The sequence below is a fragment of the Poecilia reticulata genome, chromosome 19 (genome assembly GCF_904066995.2).
Source record: "Poecilia reticulata chromosome 19, P_reticulata-male-v2, whole genome shotgun sequence".
Taxonomy (NCBI): domain Eukaryota; kingdom Metazoa; phylum Chordata; class Actinopteri; order Cyprinodontiformes; family Poeciliidae; genus Poecilia; species Poecilia reticulata.
Window position 1 is genome coordinate 20,869,144 of NC_088848.1, and position 18,879 is coordinate 20,888,022.

The window sequence follows — 18,879 nt, forward strand, 5'->3', positions numbered from 1 at the left end:
ACAGGATTTGTTAATTGTTCTGCTTCGTAACTATAGGCTAACTGCTACTAGCAATACAAGCTAATAATACCTAATTGTACATCTAGTGCTGTTAAAAATGCTCAGTGTGTGGATTTGAGGAGATACAAATTGAGAATATAATTGCAGTGACGATCCCAAGAGAGGGGTAAAGGGGGGCATGGCCACAGCTGGAAAAATGCCGGCCTTCTTCTTCTTCTTTCTTTTGTTTTACATAAATGTAAAACAAAAGAAATACATGTGAGAAATATATATATATATATATATATATATATATATATATATATATATATATATATATATATATATATATATATATATATATATATATATATATACTAAATGTATAAATAAATATATAAATAGGAAATTATTTTGGTGTCACAGTGAATTTTTTTTTTCTTGTCTGGTCTGGTTACACTTGTGAACATTTTTTGGTGTCTCCATTAGTTTTTTTTTTCTGTAGCCAATGCAAACGTTTTCAATGTGGTTGAGGCTCTTTGATGTTACAGCTTAACCACCTGTTGCAAATAAAGTCACAAAGGAAACTTGTGGGCCAATTTATTCAGAGATTATCTTCTCAGCTCACTGTTGATGTTGTGAACAAATAAAAGTAGCTGTAATAAAACTTTCTTGAGATACAACCAATAGACAGAAGACCTTTGAAGTCCAGACTGAGTCACTCAGAGGTCTGTTAAATAAAAAACATTTTAATAGATTCATGTCTAAATAATGAAAGATACTTTGTTAATTTATGAAAATCTTTAAAATGTTTGGGAAAGCCCACATTTAAGATCATAATTTTCTATGCTTATTACATGTTAAATCACCTTTCCTGCCTCCCCGTGGGACAATAAAGGAATTTCTGCAGATATAAAACGTTTCACACAAGTCAAGAAGAAAGTTAAAAAATACATATAAAAAAGCTTCTTTTCTTAATTTTAATATTTTGGCATTTAAGCTGAGAAAAAAAATCCACTGAAACATTGTACTCTATGAGTGTTAAACATAAAAGTCTTACTAAACAATTAAATAAGTTAACTGGACTGAGCTCCCCACAGTATAACTGGGACGTTTTTTAAAAAGTTTATATATTATTTTCTTATATTCTCACTCTCTATAGAGCCTGTCATGTCTTCAGGAGCTTGACATTTAAATTCTGTATTTATATTTGTCCATTTCACTTATATCTTCAGGTTAGTTTTTACTCATCTGAAAAAAAAAGCCAACCGCTATGTGCCTTTGAAGTTGCCCATAAAAATAACAATCAATAATTCACCGTTCAAGTTCACGGAAATGTATGTAATAAAATCTGTTTAGTTATTCTGTGTGGCTTTGCGCATTTATTGGTGCGTATTTAAGCCAGGTATAGAAGCCTTCAATGCAAAAATAAAAATAAAAAATGAAACCAACATCGATGTAATCTGTTATCGACACTCGGCAAAATGAACTCGATTATTAAAGTCTGGTTGCTGACACCAAAACAAAACGTCACATTCCGCGACGGCAGAGTCGCAGCCTTGTTTAGTTCTGAAGCCGCAGCTTCTTCGGTTCAGATAATCTTCTTTTCCTTTAATATAAACGCAAACATGTCGACTGCTATGAATTTCGGCACGAAGAGTTTTAAACCTCGGGCTCCGGATAAAGGCTCCTTCCCTCTGGATCATTTCGGTGAGCGACGGCTGTTACGTCGTTCTTCTGGTTAAATAACGCTCTTGACCCACTATTGACCCTTACATGTAATTTATGTTTTCAACAGGCTGTTTAGGCATTTTAAATTTATTCGGTCCATTTATGTTGTATCTATTAAATACAGAGCAAAGCTAACAACAAATTTTTTTAACAGGACTGTTTTTAGTTACATAATTATCAAAAATGTGCAATAGAAAACAACTTGAAACGCTGATGGTGAATTATTTCCAAATGAGACATCAAAGTGGAAGACAGAGAAACCAGTACAGCAAAATAAAATAAAAAAATAAAAAATAGCATAAAAATAGTGGGGGTTTTAAAATCTTTAAAAACAAATTTAAAGTAGTGTTTTTTATGTATACATTATACACACAACATAAAAAATAACATTTTACAAAAATAAAACTTCATATTTCTGTAATTACAATAAAAAATAAAATTTTAGAAAAATGTAAAATATGATTAAATTATACATATGTATACAGACACACATTTTTTATATAAGATAAATGCTACAAAAAAATAATAAAAGGTATATTTTTAAAGATCCCTTCATTAAATTGGAATAGTTTGGTAAATACATATTAGATTCTGAGCTAATCTCAAGCAGTCCAGATTTCTCAAAAGCAGAACCTCATCATAATTCAGCAAATGATAAACAACTACACCGAACGGGGCAAACTAAGCAAAGGGAAACTAACTTCTTTAATTAAATCTATAATCCGAGTTCTTTGATTTCTGGTCTTAAAAGGCAGAAAACGAGCCATAAAATAGTTTCAGACAAACTGCAAGTGGAAGGATGAATAACAACAAGAATATTAGGTCTTATTTAGAATTGAGCGTTTGTGTTGCATCCTAAAAGTCTGTGGTGAACAGCGAGCTCCTCTTCTCAGGAGAGTGTAAAGCTTTCAAAGAGAAGTTCATGCAGTGCCTGAGGGAAAACACCTTTGACAACTCAAAGTGCCGGCTGCAGTCCAAAGACTACCTGGAATGCAGGATGGATCAGTAAGGAAGCTGCTCCACTTGTTGCCCTTCTGACTCTGAAAGGTTAACACAAACTGAGTTCAGTGTTTTCTTGTGTTTTCCAGTCAGCTCATGGCCAGGGAGCCTCTGCAGAAACTGGGATTCAAGGACTTGATGGATCCTCCTCCCAGCCAAGAGGGATCCAAGCCCTGACCCGGCGTCGCTTCCAGCAGAAGGCTCTGTGGACTCAAAAGTATCCAACTTCATGTTGGGACGCCCTCCAGAATCACACGTATGGTAGAGAGACTGCAGTGTGAAGTGATGGAGGGCATAAGGACTGAGTATGGAGGCCCTGCAAGCGGACGTCGGGCTGAGATATGTGACTACGGATTGTAAAATAATATGCTGCATAAACAGAAAGTGCTTAATATAAAGAAATGGTGTTTTTGTTTTTGTCAAAATAAAGGTTGTTCTTTTTTTAAGAAAGAGAAAATGGTGGATTTAATTTCAGAAGACCAATTAAAAACATTTTTTAATACATAAATGTGGATTTAATGAAAAGTATGTTTAAAAGCTGCTTAAAGGTTGTTGTATTTAAAAAGTACTTTTAATGCCACAAACTCAGCCTCATTGGAACACAAATTCTAATTGAATGTCTGTATGTGTGTTTATTATAGGACTTGAGATGTAATATTCAGATATTAACATAGGTTTTTAACTCATATTAAGGTGTATTTGGTGTTTGAACTAATATAATAGGCAGCTATGAGTGTTTTTAGAGGAAAAGCTACCAAATGTAGCATTTTCCTTCATGTTGGCCTATAACACAAAATCCAAACTATATGGTTTGTGGTCGTAACATGAAAAAGCATAAATATGACACAGTACTGCATTGGTGTATTTGTAAATTGATTTGCACTTTTTAACTTTTTCAGGCTCTTTGTAAGCCATGGGGCCCCGACGGGCCACACACCATAGTTCTCTATTTGCCTGGAACCTGTAGGGTGCATGAACCACCCATCACAATTATCCTCAGTAGTTATGTTTGTGTCTACGCACTTTACAATGACTAAATGTGGTCTCACATCTGCTCAAAACAGGAACTCACACGTTTTACAATAGTTGCGATTCCAGCTGATGTGCAGCATGGGGGGTCTGAGTCGTCCTGCAGGCTTTGACTCCTCCGCGTAACACCGAGGACGTCATGTAACGCAGTCAAGAAGAAAGTATTTACTGGAACAGGTCTTTGTGCATAAGTCAAAGCATATTTGAAGGTAAATTCCCAAAAAGTATTTAAAACCTGAATGGATTTGAGGACTAGTTGTGAAACAGTTTGGCTTACCTTGTGAAACGAGAAAAAGCAGCGCGGCTAAACATGCAAGACAAAGTCTGCTGAGGATCAGCGAGCGCGCTTCAGTCAAGAAATGCAGTGAAGAGGAAAAAAAAAAGAAAGATCCAGAGCTTAAACTAGTCATGCATGCAAAAAAAAAAAAGAAAAAACATACATTTCCTCATTTTAAGGAAGCAGGAACACAGTTTCTCAATCAGGCTCAATATATTTCCTTTCAATGTAGCCGTGTTTCCTCACTTCTAACTAAAATATCCACTGCAGGCAGATGAATCTTCATCTCAGACAAAATGATTCCAAACTTTAAAATTATCCACATTTTGAGCATAAAGCTGGTAAAAATTCAAAACCAAAATATGTTTGTTTCAATACTTTCACCGAGAATTTAGATGTAGAAATTATGCTGTTAGTTTCTGGAAGACAGTTTTACTCCTACACTACTTCAACAGGATAGAAGTCAGTTGAATATTATTTCAGGGTTTAGCTTCTGGAATTAACTTTTCTAACCTTTTTTTTTTGTTGCTATAATAGGGAAAGTAGCATTTAATATGTAATTAATCCCATAGAACACCACTTGAATAATCCCACATAATCCTCAGGACAATGAGGAAAACATTAACCTTGTAAAAAAAAAAAAAAAAAAAGTAAATAAAAAATAAACAAAAAGTGTATTTATTTTATTAATTTATTTGTAACACACTGGAAATATTAGCTATTAGCTTAAAAGTAAGCTCACAGACATTTCAGCAAGAAAGCTAATGCAAATCTGATGTTTGTTCTAGTTTTCCTAACTTTAAACCTTTACAGTATTTAGACTTATAAGAGCAGGCTTGCAAAGGCTGTAAATACACCAATACAGGAAAGCTCTGGACAGATGCTTCATTTTTATTTATAAGAAACTAATTTAAAAAAATTTATTCAACAACGGGAGAAGACAAAGTTGAAACTCATATGATTCAACGTCCAGAACCTCCAGATGCATTATGGGTCCTGTAGGCCGCAACAGCCCAATTCACAGTACAGTGCAGTTTATTCCTCTCTGTTGAGAAAACAAATGTGTCCAATTATATTTAAGCAACGTCCACATGGTATTGATTTCAGTGCTGAGTTGGGTTGTTCATTGTCAAACATCAATGTTAACACTTACAGCGGCTAGTTTTTCAAGTCTCTTTAGCAGCCAGCTGGCTTTTGGATCCACGCAGAATGTATTGTTTGAAACAGTCACAAAACTACAAGGGGGGGAAAAAAAAGGCAAGAAATATAAACACATATAGATGGAACAACAGTGCAATGTAAACGGAATCTTGACTGAATTCCAAATCTAGATTTTCAAAATTCTTTTTAGCACTCACAATTGTGGAGAAGCAGCTTGTACAGAGCGGTTACTTACATGAAGGCATGCACTTCGCAGTTGTAAACTGCGTACTCCCTCTGTTCGTAGCAGGCCTGGGCCGCTTCCTTGATGGGGGCAGCCGAAGTTTCCACACAACAAGGGGGATCAACTCCGCGAAAAATAAATGTATCATTTGTCCCGTTTTTCTGTCCTGCAATGCAGAGCACACAGAGAGTTCAAAAATACAGGTTTTGTCAGAGTTATCAATGCGAGATGGAGCCTAAAGTCAGCAGCCGATAAAAGAGGAAAACAGAGAGCTGAACTCACCGCGAGCGTGAAGGAAGAGCAGCAAGGCAGCACAGACTATAGCTACTTTGCAGTTTGCTGAGAAAGACATCTTGGAAGTTAAAAAATCAGGAAGGTGTAGAATCTTTTAGTAGTTAGGGTTAGGGTTAAGGTTTCTTGTTTTTCAGAGTTATAACTGAGTGGCAGTGAAGCTCTGATTTATCCAAAGACAAATCCTGCTTATAAACTCAAATCAGAAAAAATGGACACTCCCTCTACTACTCATTTCTCAGGATAAAATGACATAACCTTGTGACCAGTTGCTCAATATTCCACTTTTAAAATAAAATCATTTAAATAGGAATGCGACACACTGGAAAATGACAAGTAACAAACAGAACATACACTCAACCCAAACCACGTCAGAGGGGCGAAGGAATTTCTTCTCTTTTATGCTCTTTTTTTTTTTTCTTCCGAATGAAGCACAGGCAAATTAGACTAATACTTGTTTAGGATTTAACAAATTCAACTGACTTCCAAAGTTAAATAGCTAAAATAATTTAGCTTAGAAACTAAATATTTAGTTCCAAACTCCATTTAGCACTGAGCTAAACATTGAGTTACCGCTGAGCTAGCTATTTAATTAGCTTTGAGTTAGCATAACATTTAGTTAGCTCTGAGCTAGCTAAATGTTTAGTTAGCTGTGAAGTAAATATTTAGTTTTGATCTAAATATTTAACAAAATATTTAGCTTGTAAATTAAATACGTTTGAAACTATGACATTAATAAATGAATGTAAAATGAATAACATGGTAAAAATATGTCTTTGAAAAACAAGCCCTATTTCTTTTCCTCTTATGACCGGCTAAATAACACAAATTATTGCTATTAATGCATAACTTCACAAATGGTACCACACATAGGTCAAAGCATTGTCACATGTTTGAATGGTTGAGACCTATATTCAAATGAAAATCTGTGAGAAAATGCAAAAGAGTTTTATGGGTAGGAATACATTTGCAAGGCAGTATGGAATATCAAAAACGACAGAACAGTCAATATATCTATAACTTGTTATACAATTGTTAAACTTTAGACTCTTAGTATAGCGGTCGTCTTCTGGTACAATCCAATTTCAAAACTCTACAACAATGTTAAGAGCAATAAACCGTTTGTTTCTATGTTTAACTGAAGCATTTTCAGAATTATTTTGTTGGATTATGTTTTAGAGAACCCTTGACATTGTTTCCATTGCTTGTAAGTTAACCTAACCTACTGTCGTGTTTTGTTGTACCAAAAGACTAAAGTGGTAACAGGACATTGGCACCTCCAAGGGAAACACAGGAACTAGGGATGAATAAAAACTGAGAACAGACGACCAAACAACAAGTGGGTAGAAATCAGTAACTTAAATACCACATCGACCAACTGAAAACAGGCAAGTGAAATCACCATAAACATAAACAGGTGTGGCCCTACATTGAGTAGGTACATTGAGGTAGATTTGTCAGAACTGATTCCTGATTTGTAGTTTCCAGCCTTCTCGTCAAAAGCTGATAGAGGAAGTTTCATAACTGTGCTTTGTGTCACACCAGTTTCACATCTTTTGCCAGCGGCCAGCCAGAGTTCAGGATCATTTTCTGAACAATCATGCTGCAGATTTTAGTTTTGGAGTAGAAGTAGAGCTCTGCTTTGGTCTTGGTCCGCCTTAGACTAACCGTGGCCTTGAGCCTCCGGGTCTTCTTGTCAGCTCTGCCCATGCCATGTTTTGATGAATTTTGATGAATTTCTTTACAGTTTTGGACGATGGCCTTGTATCGGTACACCCTACTGTAAACTTCCAAACAACATTCAGTCTGACCTGTCTGCTGTGTTCCCTAATATCCTCTAACAAACATCGGAGACAGAACAGCTGGATTTATACCAAGTTTAGATTACACACACGTGGAGTTTAGGTAAGAATCAGGTGACTTCTCATTGTGGTTTCTTGTGTTGAATAAAAAGAAAAATCTTTCACAGTTGGTGTTAGGGTTATACATTTTGGCTTTCCTCAGTGAGCATCTTGACTGTGAAAGTGACGTCAGGGTTCCATTAACGTCGTGCATTAGACAATTATTCAGTTTCACAGCTTCAGTCAGCCTTGTCTGATGCTGACATCATCCTCGACTTATGATTCCTTAATGTCTTTTCCAGTAAATTCAAAAGAAAAAAGTGGGGTGGGGTGGGGAGGGCAGGATAGTAGAAGCAATAGTGAAGGAAGATAGTTGTTTTAGCAACAAAACACACATTATGTTAAAAGATTATTGTTCATTTTACTTTATAAAGTTTAAAATAAATGTTAAAATTGGACTCAAAATTATTCATATAGCTGGTAACGTCTTTGGGGATCAGCCAAGAAGTTTGCTTTTGATCAGAAATGACAGACTTATTCTTTCAATTATACAGAAGAAAGTGTTGCTAAATTAATCTGGAAAAGCCCTGTGTTGAAGACAAACACAGGGGCGTGGAGGCTACAGCTCAGGAATTTCAAAGCCTAGAGAAAATTAGTTTGATGTTGTTTCCATTTTTGAAACTCCGTCAGTGGTCAAGTTGCAGCCTGGTGACTCCCATACATGATACCTCAACGCTACAGAGTGACTGGGTGCATGTGAAATGTGTATTACCGGATAATGACAACAATAATTCTAAATATTTGCCTGTCCCAATCTTCCCACTGGTTTTAGTTGTGGTTTAATGGAAAAAAAAAAACAGTGAATAAATCGTCTCATTTGTATTAATCACTACTTTCAAAATGAGCAGAAAATAAAAAATGAACGTGAGATAATGTGAGTAATGTATTTCGGCATTGGTTCTTTTTGTTTTGTTTTGCAACATGGCCCAGAACTACCAAGTTGAAATCACAGGGCTTTCATATATGCGATTTTCTTCAATTAAAAAGGCATTATTTATTTTTTCAGTACTGTAAGCAAACAGTTAAAGGGCTGCTGCTCAGTGAGTCCAAAACCAGGCCAAACATTTCACATGCCTAATTAAAAAAAACAAGCAAACAAAAAACATGACATATGGAATGTTTGATTTTTTTTGTCTGTTATATTAGTGCCAAAAAAGGGGGGGAAAAAAACAAAAAACACACAAAATTGGGGTTTCTTTATACCGCATTACAATTTTTTTGCCCTCCGCTTTTCTGTCATCATCACATTCTCATATCCATGTCACATACTTCAATAATTTTTAGTTGAGAAGTTGAAGATGCTCCGTCCTCCAGCACGGCTAAATAAGCTCTATTTAAGGTTATAGCTTATGGAGCTTGTCGAGTGTTTATATTTCAAAACAGAACTGCTGTTTCCCTGTTCTGGGATATCGCTGCCTCTTTAATTCTTGTTCCGCATAAGGATTACCATCATCGTCATCTCCTGGATGGCGGCCAAACTACAACACTAAATAAGGTCTAAGACAGGGATGCCCAAAATCGGTCCTCGAAGGCCGACATCCTGCATGTTTTAGTTCTCTCCCTGGTGGCAGTAACAACCTTTTCAGCATGTCAATGTTCCTCTTTGGTCATCTAACGAGCCATAATATGATCCAGGTGCGTTAAACCAGCAGGAAACATGCAGGATGCCGGCCCTTGAGGACCAACTTTGGGCACTACTGGTCTAAGAGTAGACCAGTAAGAACAAAGAGTTCAAAGTTAGACGAATGTAACTAATTTTAACCTAATAAACCATTAATCGACAACTTGTTCAAAATTTTAAAATAGACATTTAGAAACCAAATCTCAATATAAAAAAGATGGACCCAATTCAAACATATCAGTTCCTCTAGAGCGATGCTATCAAGCTGAAAATACAGAGCAGTTTGGTGCTTCTGGTGGTCCAAGTGTCAGTAGGTCTTATTTCACTCAGAAGAAGCTGAGCAGGAAGTGAAACCTCTTTTCAGAAGCTGCTCTGATTGGTTGGGTTCGGGTCCAGGCTTCCTGTTTGTGGCGAAGCAGCCGGACATGCACCCCAAACCTGCAGCTCACGCTCCATCAGAACTCATGCTCTGTAGTGACATCAGCAGCAATATCACCCGGTCCACCAAGCTGGGTGGTTTCTATGGAGACCGCAGCTTGGTTTCCTGCAGGTTTGAAAGGATAAAATTTTAACAGGAAGTGATCAGAATGTGTGATCCAGTCAGTTTCATTGCTGATGTGTCATTTTCACTTCGTCACCTTCGAAGTGACTTTTGTGCACATACATCTCAAGTAGTGTGAATATCATGAAAACATCATCTATGCAACGCTATTGTAGAGATGTTGTCACAGGTTAAAGTTATTTACCTGAGCTCCTGCTGCAGCAGATTGAAGCCAGCAGGATGCTGCACACGCAGTACGGGCAAATGACCAGCAGGTGGCACAGGAGGTGCACCAATGACACAGAAGGAGAAGGAGAACTTGCTGTATGATTAGCACCATCAGCTGAAGAAGTGGAAGCTGTCATGGGGTAGGAAGATGGTTGAGGGAGAGGAGGATCTGGATGAAGATAAAAGATACGTTTGGTCACTAAAGCAGACACCACCTGCTGGTCAGATGGAGGAATTGCTGCAAAGTTAGCGATGAAATCGGCTGTTTTCTTAGAAATTGTGCCAGTTGAGATAATAAACTCAACCTTTTCATAAATAAGATAGTATTATTATAAATGCTTCTCCATATGCATCTGTATTTAGTACTGGACTGATCTTATTACATATTTCTGTAAATAAACTAGTATCTGAATGTTCTATACAGTGAAACAATATTTATTGTGAACTGAGGGTACATAAATGAAGCTAAATCAATCATGTCTGATTGATTTCTGGACATGTCTGGACACAGGAAGTGATGTCACTATCCTCACCTCTGACTCTTAGATAGCTATGAGGTGATGATCCAGAAGTGTCAGTAGAACACCAGTAGGAACCTTCATCGGACTGTTGGACTCTGTGAATAATGGCCTTCTGAGATTTGACTCCATCTCCAATAATTTGACTGTTCCTGTAGAAAAAAGCTGCACGGATGGAGCCATCTTTGTGACGACAATGCAGAGTGACATTGATTCCTTTCACCACAGGAAGAGCAGGGATCTCTAGAATAAAAACCCTGTCTGAATAGAGAGACACAGATGAGATGTTTATCCTGTCACAAACATCATGATGATACAATGTCAGGTTCAGAAAAGTTTGATGTGGTTCCAACAAGTTTTGATAACTCTCCTTAGCTGTGTTCCCCTTAGTCTGGTAAAGAAAAAAATAGCCCTTTATTCTATGCTTTTCTATGTCTGGACCCTTAGCTGTTGAGACACAATTGCTTGCGGGACTGTGTTAAAGTTTTAAATGATTCGATCTGATTTTACCCAATCGGTAACGTTTTACCATGAAGTACATAATGTGCCAGCTTGAAGAAAGATGCTGGAAACTGCGTGTGCTGTAAGCAATCATCATCCACTGCAACAAAACAAATGCCCAGCCAAACAACATCTTTGTCAGCAATATCCATATCCAGCCCTATCTGTCCACAAGTTTTTATTAAGTTTGATTAAAAACCTTTCCGTTATCTTTTTCTTACTCGGGACTACAACCGCATTTGTAAAGGTTTTGGATAAAATTTCCTGCCCATCAAAAACCTGTCCTAGTTTTATTGGACAGTTGAGCTTAATATAATGGGAAAGGGGTAAGAATTGTCTCATAATATCCTAAACTGGCTCTGATATTTTTTGACAGACAAGGGTTATTCTGTCCCCTCTTAATTATAATGATGAGCTAACAAAGATAATTTGTGAGGGACACCAAGGCTACACTCTTGGCCAATTTTATTGGATTCCTAAGCAACCCCCATGGCTCAGATTACTACATATCCATCCTACAACATAATTATGCCGAGAATATGACCACTGGACCATACTTCACTAAAGTCACAGAGTTAAGTGTTCAAAAGAATGACAGAAGTCAATATTTTTGGTTCCAACAATACAAGCACAGGGATCCGAACAAACTAGACTCCATGAAGCTGAAGACCTCAAACCAAGCAAAATACCCTACCTTCTTTCTGGTTAACAGTGATATTGATGTGGTCACTCCTCTGTCCTGCACTGGTTTCACACCAGTAAACTCCAGTGTAAGAAGACAAGAGGTCAAGGACACAGAAGGAGTCTTTAAACACCCCAAAGTCTGATCCAGATGCTCCACAGGTTTCAGTGAGTGTTCCTTTGGTCCTCTTAACTGTCCATCCATCAGCTGTCTGTCCATCCTCACAACTCAGAGACACTGATTGTCCACTGAAGAACTGCTGAAGGTCTGGTCTGACGATCAGAGACACTGGAGGGCAAATGGGAAGATAAAACAAATCATTTTAGCATTTATTTCTTCAGTTAGCTTGAGGAATTTCAAGAATCTCAAGCCACATTTGTCACATAAACCAGTAAGAGGATCCAACATCCTGTGGGAACAGGTCATATTTGTCTGGCAGATTGCAGTTTGTTACTTGTGGAGTACCACAGGGTCCTGTATTGAAAACATTTCTATGCTGACGGTACTCAGATATTTTGACTGTCTCATGCTTTCTCCATTCAGACCATTTACAGTAGCTTTCTATCTCGATCATCTGTATGTCACCACCGTCAGTAGTCGTGTTACAATCAACATTTTACATGCACATTTTGAGGAATTGCGTTAGAAAAGGTTGATGGAACAGAAAAATTCAAAGTAACTTCCTCAATTTAGAAAAAAAAGTTTTATGCTCAACTAAAGTGGTTTTTGGCATTTCTGAAAAGAGTTAATGCGCTAAAGAATGTAATAGAATGTAAGTTTCCATACAGAGCGAGGTAAATGTTCGCTACGTCAAAATTTGACGTAGCGAACATTTACCTCACTACCTCCTCATAGGTATCAGTATACAAATTATCCAACCTTCAGAATCTGTTCCTCCTGCCAGCAGAACAGCTGAGACTCCTGGAACACAAAGGTTTGAAGATCCGCAGTCAGCCAAAAAGGAAGAGCTTGATTGGTTACATTCAGAGGAAGTTGTTTTTTTAAAACAATTTATAAGGATTTTCAAGTAAATCTATGCACCAGAACATTGACAGACTAATAAAAACTGACAAAAAACAAACTCACAATGTCACAAACAAATTCTAGAATGATAATAAAATAACTACTAGATACATAAGTAAAAAGCTGGGGCAAAATTTAGGATCGCGTTATTTCATTTCCATCTTCATCACCATTCGGAACCATTCTGATCAATTCTTCAGGGTGTCACTTCATCTGTATGCGTTAGCTGAACCTGCTGTAACCCTGGAAGGACAGATGGACAGAAAGATGGATGTAGAAGTTCTGGTTCTGGACTCACCGAGCAGCAGACACACTGATGGAACCTTCATGATGTCTGGATGGAGACTGAAAATCAGAGCGACTGACAGAAGGATGTCCTGCACCACTTCCTGTCATCAGAACAACACCCCATCTCCGAACAAACAACTTCTGTTACATTTGTAGTAGAATCACTGGTTTCGCATCCTGTCTGATCTAACATTTATGCATCCTGTTAGCGCTGATGTGTGATTCTGAGCTGATCTGATGAAAATTATTCTTTATAATTAGGTTCTCAATGCAAACTGGTCAGTTTTTGTCTACTTTTGCCCTCTGGTCCAAATGAAACAATGAGTGGTGAAATATGAAAGGACACTGAAGAGCTTCAACCTTTTTAATGGCATCAGTTCAAGTTTATCAAAAACTTTACTCAGACAAAATACTTTATATAACAAACAACAACCATAACAACAAAAAATAATTTCCCTAAAAAAAGAGTCAACGTACAGTCAAAGGGAAGCATGAAGGATGAAGAGTCATGACTAGTGAAGGCTGACATGGAGGTGTTCTAAAAATCCGGCTGGGTTCTGCAGAACTTGAACACCGGGACAAGTGGAGATATCCAGCACCACAGACATGACCACATGTGGAGGTCTGTCCAACCATTCAATCCTCCTCTCTGCAGAAATGTCACATAGGCGGAAGACTAGAGAAAGACAGTTTGCTGGCCGACCTCACTGATGTTCTAGTCAGTTGCTGGAAAATCGGTAGCCTTGTGGAGGCTTCTGGAGTCGTCTGTGCCATGTAAGCTCCATTAGGCAGAGATGCACCTCTGTCGTAAGCCCTGCAGAAGACACAAGACAGTTAGTCAACACAAATTTACAGCAGAGACAGGTCCTGTGGACGTGGGAAAGCTTTGCTACACAAAAAAAAAGAACAGATAATGGTGGTGTACAGACAAAGACGGAGAAGACTGATTGTAGTAAAATCGTCCTCCGAGGCTGCTCTTCAGACTCTGTCTCAGGCTGCTCCTCTCAGGCATATGGTCGGTTTGGTCGGAGTTCGTGTCGGACCACAGCAGATGTTCTGTGGACCACACACAACTATTACAAATAATTCTGAACAATGAAACCAAGCATCTAAGCAACGGCCAATATTTAAAATATGTCAGTTGTTGTTACAAATGTGTGCAAAACTTTATCAGTGTTCTGCTCAAGTTGAACAAACACAATTTTGCAGTTGTTGTGTTTCCATTAAATAAGAAACACAATTAAAATCACACATGAAGTGGCATTAAAAACATGATGCCCCATCATCCTACTAGTTCCTTGTAGTTGTCTTCTTCATGGTTTGCATCAGTGGCAGCATCCGGTTGTTGATCATGTGACTTGTGATGCAAAAAAAGTGTTTCCATTGCAGTTTTGTAAAATACACTTGCAGTACATTCTCTTCAATTTAGCCAGCACCAGTTAACAGCAGATGTTTTAAGGAATTAGTGTCTGGTCAGACTAGGAGTGGTTCAGAAATAGTCTTGGGCTTCTACTTGGTCAAGCAGAGTTGGATTGCCTCCACATCTTTTAAATTATTGAATGGGTAGACTCTGACCTCTGCATCATCAGATCATTTATGATCTGCTCCATGTGGTGTCAGGAGGAGTTTCCAAACCAGTTTAGAGAACAGGACAGAAAAGTATTCACAGAGCTAACCTTCAACAAAGAGAGACACAACCTTCTGCTTCAGGTTGTTTCCACCCTTTTGGACGGTGCAGACATAGAGACCGCTGTCACAATGGTTGGGGCTGTACAAAGTCAGACTGAGATCTCCGGTTCTTAACGGGTTGTCCTCCATCTGTGTAAGACCTCTAATCATCTCAGGGCAATGCAGTTGGATTCTTGGATACAGGTGGACCACCTGGTCCGTGTCTACGCGTCTCCACTCTACTGTTGCCGTGGGAGGAAGACGAACTTTGGTTTTACAGGGCAGAACAACAGCTTCCACCCCCTCTGCAGTCTTCACCACTTGCAGCTTGTATACTGAGGAATGAGCAAGAGAGCATGGTCAATCGACAGCTGAAGGTCATGGTCTCCAGTGATGGTGGAGAACAATTCATCCTACTACATGTAGTCAGACTTTGCCTAAAGGTTTCAGTCTGAACATGAAGCAGGTACCATCTCAAGGTTATATACCTGGATCACGTTTTATTCTCTTATATCTCCTATAGATGACCAAACCAAAGACAGCAGCCAGGACGAAAAATAGAATCAGCACCACTGCCAGAGGTAGCAACCACGTCGGATGAGGACGTTCTGCAAGAACCACAAAGAAAACATTTAAGGTTCTATCAGGAACTGGAGACTAGCAACACCACAGAAACCCACAATGACTTGGATCCACACTAACCCTTTACTTGAAGATGTACATGGATACGGCTCAATTCCCGTCCGAACCTGCGGACAGTGCAGGTGTATGTCTCACTGTCAGAGACAGTAGGGTTCTTCAGAGTCAGACTGAGGTCTCCGGTCCGCAGAGCATCCTTGCTCATCATTGTTCTATTGCTGTACCGCTGGTTCTGCTCAGACAGATCATCGCCACTCTGCTGATGGATGTGAACAGTAGAAAACTTAAGGTCCTCGCGGCTCCACACAACCGTGGACTCCATGGAAACAGAGACGTTGACCTGGCAGGGCAGCTGGACCAACTCCATGCTGTCGAACACCTCCACACCCAAAGCATGCTGGGAAACTGAGGGAAACACAGACTCCACTGTTTTTTTCTACATTTTCAATGTAGTAAGTAATAAAGAAATAAAGTTTATTTACAGTAGTGAGCATCCATCTTTCCATCCATTTTCTGTACACCCTTGTCCCTAATGGGGTCAGAAGGGATGATGGTGCCTATCCCCAGCGAACGTTTCGGCCGAGAGGTATGGTTACCTGAACAGGTCGCCAGTCTGTCTCAGGGCAATAGTGAGCATACTTCCACTAAAAGCTGCTAATTGATGCTAATAACTAATTTTTCATTCAGTGGTTTAATGTTTTTGCTAACTCTTAGCTGACATTTAGCACATTTAGCTTCCCCTAGGTTGACTGTTCTGGATAAATTCTAAAACACTAATTTACTTGTCTGTTTTCTAAACTTTTAGTAAAAAGTTCAAAGTGCAACGTCAGCTTGACAACCAACTTTTGATCATGAACTTTTGAATCACACTGTGAATTGGATGAGTGTAAACTAACATTGACTGGTTTTGCTGGCTTAAAATCATTTACACTGTCACAACTTAACAGGTTACAGCCTGTAGCTGTAAGAGAGCAAAGATGTGTTGGACATCATGGTAGAGTGGTTGTGCCATCATGTTGCGTCATCAAGTGGTTTACAGGAACTTTTGGGGAAATCCCTAGAAAAGGAAGGGAGTTGCTATGACAACAAGTCTGAACAGGTCTGTGTCCAACAACGAGGGGAGGTTCAGCTGAGTTAGCTTTGTTCACATTAGATAGAGTCAATATAAACAGAATGTCAATATTTATATTATTCTAAAAACTGTCTGTATGACTACGTTTGCTGTAATGTCTCTAGTATAAATTTAAGCTTTATTTTACCGCATCAGGTGAGGACCGGAGCAAGAACCATCAACACAGACTGATTACATACACTGCAACAGGTAACAAGCTGAAACAGGTCAGATCATCAAAGAAAGGCTAGTTTGTTCCATTTCTCCTGGTTATGGAGGTAAATTCTAATTTTTGTCTTTGTTTCAGTATTTGTGGAGAACATAGCTGGAGAACATCTAAGTTCAGTCCTGGTCAAACTTCTGAGACACCAGGAACAGTCACCTCTCTAAAAGAGTTCATGGAACATTAAGCAAGACGGCACCGAGAACACCGCACCCTTTAGTAGAACATTCAGAGAGCATGAATGGTGGTAGATTTTACCGTAAAGGAGAATCCCAGCTACAACAAACATTTTCATCCTGTTTTATGAGAACTCTAGGTGAAGCGCTTCTGAATGAGCACAAAACTTGCAGCTGTGCCCCTCCCAGCACTGAGTCATCATGGTGCAATAGATTATCTAAGGTGACCTGATTCTGATTCAGTACAGAAGCAGAAAAATCACCCAGCCTTCTGAAAGCAGTATAGCTGAGGTCATCCAAATACTGATTCATGTTGGTCCAGCACACCGGACCTGGCAGAAATGTGACCCGATTCTAACCTGAGCATTAAAAAATGCTGATGCTTTTATCAGTGGTCTATGTTTCACCATGACCAGGCGAGTTCCTTTCTGAAACAGTGACTCCTCTAGACAATGGCAGAGTTGACCCCAATAGACTGTAATATTCTAGTTTTGTTGGGTTTGTACATAACCGCCTTTTCCACCCATCCAGGAAAGGCCTTATATAGAGAAATGAGCTGTAAATGGCAAGAGCATAGTAACAATGAACAAAGAACTCAGAAATGACCAAAACACAAACTCAAATGAAAACCAAAAGCCAAATACCCAAGGATCATGACAGTACCCCACCCCCAAACAAATGCCCTTGTGTCACAGGTGTCACAGAGAGATACAGAATTTGTTGGGTGTTGGATCGATCAAGCAAAGATGATTCAGCGAGTCACACTTTGGAAAAGCAGGGGCTGGATGAGGTATAGAAAAGCTACAAAACAAGTGGCAAAAGACTTGCCATAATTTTCAGACTATAAGCTACTACTTTTATCAGTGCATGCTTTGAGTACTGTAATGTGGCCAATAAACAGGTTTTTACAGACTGGTTTCAGCACATCCTCAAGATGAATGTGACATTTAGAGTGACAATGAAAGAGAATGCATAGGCAGGCAGTGATTGATGCTTGTATTGTATCGAGTCTGTCTCCCTATCAAGAAATATTTTGTTCACCATCTGTACTTCTGCTTAAATTGTACACTGGATTATCAAATAACTTTGAATAAGTAAGCTATAGACATAGCCTAAATTTAAACCTGTATGAATGCAATTTAGAAAACCAGGAATTACTATGGTGGCTTTATCATGCCACTATAAATGACCTTATCTGATTTGTAAGTGTGAGTGGTGTAATATATGCTGCTTTCGAAGTGGAGACTTGTTTTACAGCTACTGTAATAGTCCAGCCTCTGGAGTTTACCGTCTGCTCCTGATATATTGGATTCATACTGTGCTCAGAGATCACTTACCAAGCAGGACCAGCAGCTGCTGTTGAAGCATCTTAGACCTTCCACTGCTGAAAGACCTGCAACCTTCTAAAAGTTACTCAAACTCCACAATTAGATCCAGAATCCGGCAGTCGGTTTCAAATCTGAACTTGGGGAACTATTGGAGGTTTTCTTTTTCTCTTTCAGTTCCTAATTTAAAGATCAGTTCACATGTCTTTAGATTCCTGTATCTTGAAATTTCAGCTCCTCCCCTGTGTGGGCGGGAATAATCATTCATACCAAGGTTTGTATGGCCGAGATCATAGAGACAGTTCCAGATTGAACCTGGAAGACGTTTGGGACTAAAGCAGACAGAATGTCATGAGAGACAGACCTGAGACGGACAACTCAGACTCAGGTTTTATAACTGTATTCACTGTGGTCTACCGCCACCTGGTGGGCATAAACTACAATCACATCTGTCTTCATCAGGTCAGCAGGGGCTGGATGGAGAAAGAAAATAATGATGCATAGAGTAAAAGTGTGCAAGAAGGAATGAGGGCTGTAGTTCTGAAAAGCAGCGGTACATGAAAGTAGATATAAATCCTAGAACAAGAAAGTTTATTGAAGAACAAATTTTCAAGGTGTCAAGGTGAGGTTGAGTGGGGAAAAATAGGTGTTTCATAAACATGACTAGTGGTTTTTTGTTTTATTGTATTTTTTTTAATTCATTGTAACATATTAGTGTGTGCTTTTAATGTAATACTCATGGGT

At 38.7% G+C, this 18,879-nt stretch overlaps 3 protein-coding genes across 5 annotated transcripts; 1 reads left to right on the top strand and 2 right to left on the bottom strand.

The window, feature by feature from the left end:
• Positions 1-1,492: 1,492 nt before the first annotated feature.
• On the top strand, positions 1,493-3,217 carry cox19 (cytochrome c oxidase assembly factor COX19). The gene is made up of 3 exons (XM_008437956.3): positions 1,493-1,689; positions 2,604-2,715; positions 2,799-3,217. The coding sequence occupies exons 1-3, from the start codon at positions 1,608-1,610 to the stop codon at positions 2,884-2,886; spliced, it is 282 nt and encodes a 93-aa protein (XP_008436178.2). The 5' UTR covers positions 1,493-1,607; the 3' UTR covers positions 2,887-3,217.
• Positions 3,218-4,690: 1,473 nt separating this feature from the next.
• On the bottom strand, positions 4,691-9,670 carry LOC145549121 (uncharacterized). Its single transcript, XM_081600713.1, has 4 exons — positions 5,682-9,670; positions 5,412-5,565; positions 5,169-5,250; positions 4,691-5,060 (listed from the first exon to the last, which is right to left on the bottom strand). The coding sequence occupies exons 1-4, from the start codon at positions 5,749-5,751 to the stop codon at positions 5,034-5,036; spliced, it is 333 nt and encodes a 110-aa protein (XP_081456839.1). The 5' UTR covers positions 5,752-9,670; the 3' UTR covers positions 4,691-5,033.
• A 2,199-nt stretch (positions 9,671-11,869) lies between these two features.
• On the bottom strand, positions 11,870-18,469 carry LOC103482043 (uncharacterized). 3 transcript variants are annotated; one of them, XM_008437954.3, is made up of 7 exons: positions 18,148-18,469; positions 15,364-15,705; positions 15,150-15,269; positions 14,670-14,996; positions 13,923-14,049; positions 12,562-13,807; positions 11,870-11,970 (listed from the first exon to the last, which is right to left on the bottom strand). In XM_008437954.3, exons 1-6 carry the CDS (start codon positions 18,176-18,178, stop codon positions 13,654-13,656), a joined length of 1,101 nt encoding a protein of 366 aa, XP_008436176.1. In that variant the 5' UTR covers positions 18,179-18,469; the 3' UTR covers positions 11,870-11,970; positions 12,562-13,653. The 3 variants fall into 3 exon arrangements, with proteins under 3 accessions (XP_008436176.1, XP_008436175.1, XP_081456838.1); XM_008437953.3 differs by lacking the exon at positions 18,148-18,469 and adding an exon at positions 16,893-17,366; XM_081600712.1 differs by lacking the exon at positions 18,148-18,469 and adding an exon at positions 15,783-17,366.
• Positions 18,470-18,879: the final 410 nt, after the last annotated feature.

What these genes read in the sequence shown, in the direction of transcription:
- cox19 (XM_008437956.3), top strand. Translation starts at nt 1,608, where the DNA reads ATGTCGACTGCTATGAATTTCGGCACGAAGAGTTTTAAACCTCGGGCT. An exon ending in CTTCCCTCTGGATCATTTCG is followed by an intron (nt 1,690 to 2,603) that starts GTGAGCGACGGC and finishes TCCTCTTCTCAG; the next exon opens with GAGAGTGTAAAGCTTTCAAA. An exon ending in CTGGAATGCAGGATGGATCA is followed by an intron (nt 2,716 to 2,798) that starts GTAAGGAAGCTG and finishes TGTGTTTTCCAG; the next exon opens with TCAGCTCATGGCCAGGGAGC.
- LOC145549121 (XM_081600713.1), bottom strand. Translation starts at nt 5,751, where the DNA reads ATGTCTTTCTCAGCAAACTGCAAAGTAGCTATAGTCTGTGCTGCCTTG. An exon ending in GCTCTTCCTTCACGCTCGCG is followed by an intron (nt 5,566 to 5,681) that starts GTGAGTTCAGCT and finishes TCTGCATTGCAG; the next exon opens with GACAGAAAAACGGGACAAAT. An exon ending in GACTTGAAAAACTAGCCGCT is followed by an intron (nt 5,061 to 5,168) that starts GTAAGTGTTAAC and finishes TTTTCTCAACAG; the next exon opens with AGAGGAATAAACTGCACTGT.
- LOC103482043 (XM_008437953.3), bottom strand. Translation starts at nt 16,929, where the DNA reads ATGAAAATGTTTGTTGTAGCTGGGATTCTCCTTTACG. An exon ending in AGCTGGGATTCTCCTTTACG is followed by an intron (nt 15,706 to 16,892) that starts GTAAAATCTACC and finishes TGTTTCCCTCAG; the next exon opens with TTTCCCAGCATGCTTTGGGT. An exon ending in TGTGTCTCTCTTTGTTGAAG is followed by an intron (nt 14,050 to 14,669) that starts GTTAGCTCTGTG and finishes TGTGGTCCACAG; the next exon opens with AACATCTGCTGTGGTCCGAC.